General features: G+C 34.8%; 1 protein-coding gene across 1 annotated transcript; it reads left to right on the top strand.

Annotated features, from left to right (window-relative positions):
• On the top strand, window positions 8,513–9,286 carry LOC109225107 (E3 ubiquitin-protein ligase ATL23-like). The gene has a single exon (XM_019389697.1). It carries the CDS (start codon window positions 8,681–8,683, stop codon window positions 9,089–9,091), a length of 411 nt encoding a protein of 136 aa, XP_019245242.1. The 5' UTR covers window positions 8,513–8,680; the 3' UTR covers window positions 9,092–9,286.

Genomic DNA, 12,294 nt, shown 5'->3' with positions numbered 1-12,294 from the left:
TTTTACTGTTGCCCGAGAGGCTTATGTGATTTTTGACTGAGTAAGGCCGAGGGCCTGTGTTGTGAGGATATCTTTTGGGTCGGGCTGCACGCCGCAGCGGTGATACACTGATACTGATTTGAGGCCGAGGGCCTGAGATATGTACGCCACGAGGTGGCTTGATTGATATGAGGCCGAGGGCCTAGATTTGATGCCACGAGATGGCTTGTTATTGCGCTTGGGCCGTAAGGGGCCCCTCCAGGAGTCTGCACACCCCCAGTGAGCGTGGGTACCCATTGTGATGTGAGATATAGCCCGAGGGGCTGGTATGGTTCTATGTGATTGCCCGAGGGGGCTGGTAGTGCTTTGAGATATTGCCCTAGGGGGCGGATTTGTTAATATTGTGCCCGAGGGGCGAACCTTATGTGCTTATCTTTCTTATTTGCCTGTCAATTGCCTGTTAAATTGTGTATTTGTGCCCGAGGGGCGGATTTCTGTGCTTATCTGCACTAGTTGTTCTGCATTCATTTGCGCAGCCGTTGAAAAAGTCATTTTCAAAGAAGTTTAAACTGAGTTAAAATGTTTTAAGGGATTTTACAGCTTCATTGCTTTATTACTGGTTTTTGAACTGTTTCTATACAACATGTTGATGCACTTTTCGTGATTTCTTGCCATTCAGACTTTAGTTATGATTATTACTCACTGAGTTGGAGTACTCACTTTACTCCCTGCACCTTGTGTGCAGATTCAGGTATTTTCTGGACCCAGTAGCGGGTATTGATTGATCGGAGGCAGAGCTGTCGGAGTTTAGCAAGGTAGCTGCCGGCGTTCGCAGCACTGCTTTCTCTCTCTTCATTTCTATTAGACTGTACTGAGTACATTTCATGACTTTGTTAGTTGTATTTAGACTTAGTAGATGCTCATGACTAGTGACACCCCGGTATCGGGCTGAGTTGGGTTGTATTCCGCGAATTATTTTGTACTGTCATTGTTGCTTCTGAGTTTATATCATGTTTTAGACGTAATGCTTATTGTTTAATTGCTTAAAAACTGGATTGGAAATGTGTCGGCTGGCCTTATCTTCACGAGAGGCGCCATCACGATCGGGTCTGGGTTTACAGTCGTGACAGAATTGGGGCACATAAAAAACTTCTTTAATGATATTGTTGTTTGAAATATGACTATCTCCAATATGAGTTACTTGAGTGACATCTACATTAGGCAATAAAACTTTTCTAGGATTAGAGGTGCAGTTAGGGAGATTTTGGTTAATAGATTGATATCTGACACCATATGATTTGTGGCTCCTGTGTCAATAATTTATTCCTGTAGACTAGAGGATGCTAAAAGAGCAAAGGTAGTACCTGCTACATTTGCCTGAGAAGTAGATGATGAGGTGCCATTGTTATTGTTGTTCAAAATCTGCATGATTTTCTCATATTGTTCTTTGGTGAAAGGAAAATCACCTCCATGAGATGGTGAGTTTGCTTTTGCTGTACCTTGAGTCTATTAAGAAGAGGAGCTAGCCGGAACCTGAGAACTAGAATTCCCTTGGACCTGGTAGTTTTCAGCAACATGACCCATTGCATCATGATGACCATAGTTCACAGGAAATGATTGCATTGGCATGTGATAAGAGGCACTATTATCATATAAGGGCATGGAGTAACCAGGTTCTATCATTGCATTATGTGCACTAACTCCCCCTTTCTTTTTGAACTTATAATCAGAGGGATACCCTATAATTTTGTAACAATTCTCCTTACTATGATCTTTCATTTTGCAAAACTCACACTGAACATTATAATTCTTTCTAAGCTTTGGATTAGGGTTGGACTTAGCACTATAGAGTGTTGTAGAGTCATATGTATTTGCATTCACAGTAGGAGGAAGACCTAACATACCAGCAGAGGCAGCTACAACTCTTTGGCTCTCATCACTCATGAGCATTGCATAAGCTTGATTTACTGTTGGTAAGGCTTCATCATAATAATTTGACTATGAGTTTGTGAGTATGAATCATTTAGGCCCATTAGAAACTAATATACTGTTTGTTTTCGTAGATGCATAATGAACTCCTTTGTTTTGATACAATTACATCCAGAAGTAGGTATTACAGACTCAGATTCATCCAAGAGATCTTTAAGCTCTGAATAATAGACAGAGATAAATGATGTACCTTGACACAGAATGGCTATTTCCTTGTGTAGATTGTAGCGACGAGTGTCATTTACCTTATCAAACCGCTCCTGCAAATCCAACCGCACTATTTGTGCACTAGTAGCATATGTTATACCATTAATTAGCGAGGGAGCAACTGAATTCATCAACCACAACAACACGATAGCATTACACCTTTCCCACTAGTACCACTACTTCTCACGAAATCTCTCATTTGGCCACCTGCCATCAATAATTCCCAATTTATTGCGGCCAAGTAGAGCAATTCGCATAGATCAATGCCATAAGGAGTAATTATCAGTTCCAGTCAACTGAAATAAAATCAAGGAGATGCCACTTGTATCACCATGAGCAAGGTACAGAGGATGAGTAACAACTACTGTAACGCCTTCCTCAAATTCATCGTCTGATGATGCATGCTATACTTTTCGGCAATAATAGTTGCATTTTTATGTGCCAAATCATCAATAGCCATTATTGAGTAGTTTGGAGGTTTTAACCAGAGAAACTGAAGTCACAATTGACTTAAATTTAGAGAATAGTAACTGAAATTAGAACAGAGAAGAAGATTATGATCGATTTTCGAGCTTCAATTCAGAGCTCAAAGCTCTGATACCATGCTGAAGTTCAGAGATCGAACGCAACAGAAAACCCTAGCTGCGAGGGAGAAGAGAGAAGAAGAAAGGAAGAGAGGAAATGAATGAAACATTGAAACTTTCATTCTATTTGTTTCAATCTTTACATTGATGTGTATATACAAGTAGCTTAGTACCAATGTAACTAACTAACCAATAACTCACATCATTAACCACTAACAGACTAACTAATCCTGGTATACATAAATAGGCTAAACTACACTCATGCTCAAGTCTCTCCTCTTTCCTCAACACTATGAGGAATTTTTCATTCTCATGATTCGGCGAGACATCTTATTAAGAATATAAGTGTTGAAGAATCTCATTTATTTCGCACACCCCTCGATAATCGCAAACATCGATACAAGTCAAAATATGAACAAATTGACGTTATTTGAAATTAAATCTTGCATACGCTACTGCTATCTACGAATCTAGACGATCGAAAATACAATGAGTGAGCTATTTTGATAAAGATTAAAAAAATCAAAAGAAACAAATTAAAAAAGATCATAAGAAATAAGAAGGAAAAAGAGTGAGGGAGAATGATTGTGGCAAACAACTAAGCAAAAGGCACTATCGGTGCAGGTTACAAAAGCACAAAAAGAAATGAAATAATTTCAACGACAGAGAAGAAAAATATGGAAAAGCCCTAAGCTAAAAAGGAAGGCCCCTAAATTGTTTCATTGTTTGTGTGGGGTTGCCGTAAAAGCATAGTTAGTGTGTGTGTGTGTGTTACGGAGGAGAGTTTTTGTTCTATTCCTTGACCTTCAAGCAACGCGTCACCTTTTTAAGAACTGTTTGGCTGTCTCCTTTTTGTTGTTTTCGTCCTTTCTAAAAATGATTTGGACAATAGCTGTGTGACTGTACCCGTTACTCTTACGTGTTGTTCCGTTTAAGAAATGAACAAAAAAAATTCAATCATATAATTTCATATAAAATCATACTATAACAATTGATTGAAGAGATTAGAAATACTATAACAATTTGCACGTAATCGATTCCGTAATTGATAGGCAAAGGGTAGTCCGATGCACTAAGCTCCCGCACGGGATCCAAGGAAGGGCCGGAACATAAGGGTTTATTGTACGCAGTCTTATCCTACATTTCTACAAGACATTGTTTTCACGGCTTGAACATGTGACCTCCTGGTCCCAAAGCAACAACTTTACCAGTTACGTCAAGGTTCCTAAACCGTAATTGATAGGACATTTAAAAAAAAAAAGCAAATGTCTGCATAATTAATATGGTATTTAGTTGGTGGTATAAAATACATGTTATACAATAATGCTTGTATTATCTTACATATTATAGAATGTATATAATTCAAAATACATGTATTAACAATATGAAAATAAAAATATTTAATGGCTTTTAAGTAAGTATTTTGTAAAAGATATCCTGTGTATTGGATACGCATTGGAGCCCGATTATATCTGGATTCGCGCCGCGTAGGACCCCTTTCGGGGGGAAGGGTTCCCTACCAAGGATTTTTCCATACCCAGGGCTCGAACTCGAGACCTCTGGTTAATGGAGGAACAGTCCCATCCACTGCACCATATCCTTTGGTGGTCCTGTGTATTACTATTAATAGAATAACAATCCCTACATTATGCTTTACTGCATAACTAATTTCCGCTTTTTAATTTTGATATTTAAATAATTTTTTAAATGTGATGTAATAATGATTAAATGATAAATACAACAATGTCTTGCATTAGGTTATTTGACATAAATATTAATTACGAATAAATATTTACTACTAATGTAAATGCAATTGTCCATCTGAATTCTGCTCATATTTGCCTTATTCTTCCTTTACATGAACAGATGTAGAATTAATTAGAACAATTAATAAGATTGTTGTTATGAAATAATAAAAGAAGAAGAAGAGTATTGCAGAGAAAAGTAGAGAGAGAATTCTTATTGATATTGGGATGAATTACAATGGAATAGAACCCTCTATTTATAGGGAGAGAGTGACTCAGCCACCAAGTAATAAACCCTAGAATCTCTCTAAATATAGACATTCACCATAAATAAAATTCTATTTATAACACTCCCCCTTGAATGTCTATTCAACAGCTAATGTGCCTCGTTAAAACCTTAACTAAAATAAAACCCAGCAGGAAAAAAATTCTAGAAAAGGAAAAAGAGTACACATATCTAACAGTACGCGTTTTGGTTGCCTCGTTAAAAACCTTGCAAGGAAAACCCAGTGGGACAAAACCTTGTAAGGGAAAAAGAGTGCAACGCGCATTAACTCCCCTGATGAGAGCATCAATTCACATCCTTAAGCATTTGCATTCCAATCTTGTGCACCATCTTCAAAAGATCTTTGGTAGATATTTGATGAACAAATCAGCCATATTAACTTGAATGAATATATTGCACCTTGAAATCATCATTCTTGATAGAGATGAATTGTCTTCATATGATCTTGTTGGAATCGTCAATTCAATATCTTCACATAGAGGTGAAAACTTTTGCTATCATATTATCATGCATATAGTTATAACAAGATACACTTGTGCACAAATTGCACTGAGGATGCAGTACTTCATGACCATGAATTCTATATGCTTTAAGCAATTTAAATCCTTCAGGGATTGTTAAGTCATATAAGCCATATAATAGACTTTAGATGCATATCAAGTTTTCTTGTCATGCTAGACATATAAGATATCGAAAACTGATTGCACATACCATTGACTTATACTTTCAAGTGTTTGAACTACATGTTCAAAACTACATGGCTTTCATATGAAACCAATTCTATTTGAATTGTTTCTTCAGACTTAAGATCCTCATATATATTTAGCGCTATCATAGATGCCGTCGACAAACATTTTATATCAGTTTCAATATTTTTTCATAAAGACATAACATAGAAATCTCTTCATTCATATTTTCAGGTACCTGAATCTCTCTTGAGATTTTATGAAGTGTTATGTCATGTGATCTTCTAGATCACTTGCCTCCTTTATTATGATCATTTTGATCATTTGCTCATCTTCTTTATCAAGAAGTTTATTTGAATCGATTTGTCTATATGCTTTAAGTGTACTATAGACTTTGTCCTTCTAGGACTTATTCTAATAGGAGCATTTGCAATGAGAATATAGTTACTTTCTTTGGGTCAGCAAATGCGTCTGGCATGCTTTGCAATAAATTGCACATGAATTATCCTTTTATGAACTTCAAGTTCATATTATTTTATTCAGGGATCTAGATGTATAAATGATAATTCATTCCATGTAACTTTTTCTCAACTGTTTATCATGTCTCCCCCTCATGTTAGAAAAACTAACTTGTTTCCTCAACTTTGAGAACCCATCTTTGTGCGTTATGATGTTAATCAAAATATACACCGCACATCAATAATAATAAGATGAATTTATTGGTTCCTGACCCTGAACCACTTGTGAGGGAGAAATAATATACTTTCGTATATAACGTATATCAAACTGATATAGATAACTTTGTTCTCATAAGCAATTGTTTAGCTATTAAGTGGAGGCACTCAATAAATCATTTTGCTAAACCAACTGTGATGTAAACCAACTTATCAAGATGAACTACTTGAATAAAAAATCTGGAAATTATGCTCTATATTAAATTATTGAGCAAGTTACCTCGCAAACACCATGTTGCGGGTTAATAATAATCGCACATGTAACCATCTCATAGATGCATCTTATGTGGTATACATGGCAGGTGAATGGGCCCATATTCACCTTTGATATTTCCAGCATTCATGGGACTCAATCCCAATTTTAGTTGGTATATTAATTAATGAAAACAGGCAACATAAGAGAATTCGTAAAGAACTTTCTAGTTCTTTAATATTTACCCATGTGAATTCTCTTTTATTTTTGCACATCATACTTAAATTAATATGGGTAAACCAATTATGCCAACTGAATAAATTATCAATATTGATAAACTTCAGATTTACGCCATGACGTGTGCAATTATCAATAAACTCCAAGTTTATTATGATCTGGGTTTTTATATCAATAAACATCCACTTTATTGTGGTTTTTTTTTTGTGTAGTACAAACTGGAGAATAAAGCGGGTAGCTTTTCACATACGTATTACCAGCTACATGTTGTAGTAATAGAAGATATTAAATCTTTCATTTATTTATAGTCTCAATATAATCAACCGCTTTCGCGTATACTTTGGAAACTGAATAAGTTTCTTTGAGACTTACTACAACACAATACCTTATTGGTAATCAATTGTGCTTCTCCAAAAGTAATAATTGGCTCTTCTAGAGCTCTCAATTAATTTGGTACTACCGCATATTCATCAACATCCATATGGTGAATATCTTTTTTAAAGAGAAAGTTATATCATTATGGTTATGGTCAAAATTATATGCAAGATCTGTTTCTTGCATTACCGTTGTCTTTTAACAATCACACTGCCAAAATATTTTGGCGTACAATAGGTACGTGACCAATGACCATTCATGCCATAATAATGACATTATTTTCTTGTATCATCTCAAACCTCTTGTTAGAGGTGAGTGCGGTATATTCACTACCACTAGCACGTTCATATTCTTTGAAGAATGAATATGTATTCATAAATCAGATGTTTTCACATTCACATCATGAATGGACCATAATCATCTATATGTGCTTTACAAAATCTCATGTCAAATCGATGACAAATATTTTTTCACAGAGTGAAAGATTATTTTGAGAATCCTTATTGTTCTCATTACCACAAATGATGACGATTATAATTTCGTCTATTGCCACGTCCATATCCATTGATACATTCATAGTAATAATTTTGACTTCTTTCAGACTTATCATATACTGCTATCACATTCTCTTAAGGGAATGAGAATGGAGCAAATTCAATGGGACGGGTTTTCAATTCTTTGCCCACAATCATACATGAATTTGATCATGGCGAGGCATAGAAATTTTACCACTTCAGGTGGTTATAATTTCTTACAAACTCCATTAGAGTTATAATCAAACTTTGTTGTCTTTGCTTGTATTTAAAATCGAAGTATAGAATAAAAGAGAAAAATACGGTAAAATACTTACCTTAAATCCAGAATTTAATCATGAAGGAAGTTCATGGAATAATTGACAATCATTATGCTCAATCTCAAAGCTTCTACTCAATTGGTTAGAGTCTCCTGCTGATAACGTGTTATGAAATAATAAAAGAAGAAGAAGAGTATTGCAGAGAAAAGTAGAGAGAGAAATTTTTTATTGATATTGAAATGAATTACAATGGAATAGAACCCTCTATTTATAGGGAGAGAGTGACTTAGCCACCAAGTAATAAACCCTAGAATCTCTCTAAATATAGACATTCACCATAAATAAAATTTTATTTATAACAATTGTATCTTTCTTTTTCCTCTTTTTTTTTTCCAACTCAAACTACACATAATTTGATCTCTCAAAAATATTTGTAGAAAATTATATTTACTGTCACAAAGCTGTAATAGATACTAGTACTACAAGTTTTTCCAAATTTAATTCCATTTCTTTCTTTGTTTTCCCAATGCAAACAGCCAACAGCCGTTACCTCTCCTCTTATTACACGTCACTATTGTTCAGCCCATTTCATCCCCAGGTCAGCCTCAGGTGTGTGCTAGCTCTTTTACCAATTTTAAAAAAAACCCAACTTTTCAATTCACCCAAACACTGCCTTATTTCCCCGTATATAAATACCTCATCTTTCCTCCATCAAATTTCCCTGCAGCATGGTGTGCAAATTACTCAATTCTTTAATTCTTTCTCTTCTCCGACAACGCCACCACCTCCGCCACCCTCCTTAAAACCTTTAAAAAAAAACCAAAAATTATCCTCGTACAGTACATCGTACTTAATATATTCAATTAACAACAATGCTTGTCTCTGTGTTTCTCGCTCTGTTTCTTCCCTGTGTTGGAATGAGCGCCGTTTTCTTAGTCTACATCTGTTTGCTGTGGTACGCCGCCAGCTACCAATCCGCCGGCGCTGGTACCGGAAATTACACAACTGACCCTGTGAAGCCAAATCAAGAAAAAGGTCTGTCCGCTGCTCAATTAGATAAACTACCAAAAATCACAGGGAAAGAATTAGTAATGAGCAATGATTGTGCGGTGTGTTTGGATGAAATAGAGAGCGAGCAATATGCTAGGGTTGTTCCAGGTTGTAACCATGGATTTCATTTAGAATGTGCTGATACTTGGCTTTCAAAAAATCCAGTTTGTCCTGTTTGTAGAACAAAGCTTGAACCTGACTTCTTTAATCCTCCTGAAAACAACCCTTGTTAAACAAATTTAAGCAATTTCTGCTGTAAAATCTCTTTATTTTTCTTGTCTTAATAGGAGTAGTATTTATTTCATATAGAATTAGGTTATGGATGTTTTTTCGTTCTTTTTTTTCTTCTTTAAATCTGAATCTTGGGTGGTGGGTGTTGTTATCAGAAGAGCTTAATTCAATCAAGTACAGTTTCTTATTTTGCCTTACATTTTCATTTTCAATTTTGCTCCATTTTTCAATATTCTCCGGTGACGGAACTAGGAATTTATATAAAAAATTTAAGAACCATATTAAAATATGACAATTGAAATTTGAATATATGATCTAGGGTAAATTTTGAACTCCTTTACTACTATGTTTACTAGAAATTTTCTTATATTAAGGTGATTTTACATTTTAAATATATTTAAAAGATGTTATTTGATATGTTTGTGCATAACATTTTTTTATATAATATAAATTTTCGATGAAGTAAATTTAATTTAATGCTTTTTTGTATATTTAGCTCCGTCCCTGCTGGCCTGTCGTTTCACGAAGCTTCGGTTTTAAAGAAATTGGTGTGTAATCAAATGATGAATGTGAACTGTGAAAGATAGTTAAGCGTAAGGGGGTGGGGTTAGGGGAATAAATAAAAATAGAAAAAATTTGGAGTGAACTCCAAATTTGGCTAGCGTTTGGCCATAAATTCCAAATTTATTTTTATAAATCTGATTTGGGTGAAATTTGGTTTGAAGATGAAAATGTGTTTGGACATACGTTTTCAAAACATATTTTTCAACTTTATTTTGAAAAAACATGTATATAATTTCCAAGTTTTGGGATTTTGGTCCAAAATTGATTTTGGGATTTGAAATTTGGGATTTAGGATTTGGTCAAAATATGGGCAAAATTTATGGCCAAACATGAGTTTTAAAAATAAAGCCCAAATTTATTTTGGCAAAACTCATGGCCAAACGGGGCCTTGGTGTTTTTGGTGGAACCCAAGATGACATAGTATCATAATGAAAGATGAAGTGATTGCAATAAAGTGATTAATATTGACCTTTGGATTTTAACGAGATAAAAGAAAAAAAATTAATGGACAAATATAGTGTCTAATACTCCACTATGAATGGAAGAAGAAAAGGTTGGGAAAAAGATAGGGGAAGAAAAGCAGCACTAGTACAGCTTTGTACTAGTACTTTTATATTCAATATTTAAGGGATTGTTTGAAGTTTCATTTATGGTATAGGAGTAATTAATTTAATCATAATATTCGATATAAGATAGTATTTTATTTACTTGTATAAAAAAGAATAAACATTGTATTTATGCAATATTTGATTGGCGGTATAAAATTGCATGGCTTAACGCACAAAGCATCAGGATTCACGCAAGGTTCGGGGAAGGGTCGACCTCAAGAGTGATGATGAGAGTCTACCATAGTGCATAAGTTAGTGACTGCTTACACAGGTTGAACCTATGACCTATAGGTCATACGAAGGCAACTTTATTATTGCTTCAAGACTTCCCTTCGCGATATTTGATTGGCGGTATATCTACATTAAATTATTAGGAAATTTTATGTTTTATGAAGAATGCTATACTTAATTAGTATTTTTATTCCTTTAACCAAACAACCCCTAGATCCGTGCATAGTGAAAGTGAAAGTGAAACTAAAATTGATTCCCTGTGCATATGACTTTTGATTAGGTAGCTTTTTTCAAGGAAGGGAAGGTAGGGTAGATGCCAGCCCTAACTTTCCTGTGTGTGAAACAATCAATTGGTTAAACCTTTTTTCAAAGCTGACTTCCTTTTAAACTACTCAACACTTGGTTTCTGTTTTCTATCCGATGGTCGGTATTCATATTGAAATCTGATTAAATTTATTTTTGCGTCGAAAAATCTCTTATTAGAGGAGGTAAAGCACTTCCCAACAAAAATAATTTCATACTTAAAACTCAAACTCGAGAGCTCTAATTAAGGATAAACCGCAACCCAATGCATAAAGTATTCCGCATTCACCTAGGGTTCGAGAAATGACTAGACCCCAGGGGTGTGATGTACATGGGTGGATTTAGGGGGGCGGAAGGGGGTTCAGTCAAACTCCCTTTGCCCAAAAATTACACTGTATATATAAGGCAAAATCTGTTTTGTACCACTATATATTATATTTTGAATCCCGTTGACACAATCCAAAAGCATAGCTTAGTGGTCAAGGGGGGTCAAAACCTATGTGAGGTTACCGGTTGAATTGGCCACAGTCTCTTTTATTTTATTTTTTTTAAACCCCTTAAGCGAAAATTCTGCCTCCGCCGCTAATAGTATATGTAAATATCATACCCTGATGCATACATCAGTGAATGCTTTCACGACTCTGATTATAGATGAAAGAGTATTTACGACTCCATTACTATTCTTGTTGGTGAACGGCTGTTGAGTTGTAGCTTTGCTTTATTCATTGTGCATTTTGGGACATTAATTAGATGAGTGAATTATTATAGGAATAGTGAAGGGCATAGATATTTGTTGCGTGACTCTTGAAAAATTTCAAACCTCAAATCTCCATCCGTTCGCTAGCTTTCTTCCACTTGTATTGCTTCTCATTAATGCTCATACCAAAAAATCTGTCTTCCTCTATTAGAGTAATTCCTCTTCTTTTTGCTATTTTTGTTATTTTCTTAGAAATAAATATATACTTTGTAGAAGACTATTCTTTTTAAGGATGAATTCGAGATTTAAATTCTCGAGTCCAAAGTTTGTGCTATTTATTGGAGGTATATATATTTTTCGAAAAATGTCTAAAATATTTCTCTATGAAATTTCTTAAGTTTACACTCCAAATAATTAGCAAATGGTCTGGTTATTTGCATATAAACCTTTATATTTTGAGTAATTGAGTGAACCGGTCACATTCAAATAAAGATGCGGATCTAAAATTTAAAATTCTTTATTTTGTATTACCACGGGGTAAACTTGGTCAATATTTTGATGATGGAATTCGCACCGTCTAGGTTGTAGCTCCATTAACTTCGAGGAAAAATACAAAATTATTTGCTAACGACAAGATATATATGATACCAAAGTATAATAATGGTAGAATTAAGATATTTTGTGATGTAGAAAAGTAAATTAAACTTCCTTAAATAATTCGCTATTTTAAACCATATATTTCCCTCCAATTTTAACATTCTAGCACTGAACTACCAATTTCCATTTATCCAACAAATAGCTT

Source organism: Nicotiana attenuata, chromosome 4, assembly GCF_001879085.1.
Source record: "Nicotiana attenuata strain UT chromosome 4, NIATTr2, whole genome shotgun sequence".
In the NCBI taxonomy this organism is placed as follows: domain Eukaryota; kingdom Viridiplantae; phylum Streptophyta; class Magnoliopsida; order Solanales; family Solanaceae; genus Nicotiana; species Nicotiana attenuata.
Note: the sequence above shows the minus strand (reverse complement) of the source record. Positions and strands in the feature narration are given on the sequence as shown.

What these genes read in the sequence shown, in the direction of transcription:
- LOC109225107 (XM_019389697.1), top strand. Translation starts at nt 8,681, where the DNA reads ATGCTTGTCTCTGTGTTTCTCGCTCTGTTTCTTCCCTGTGTTGGAATG.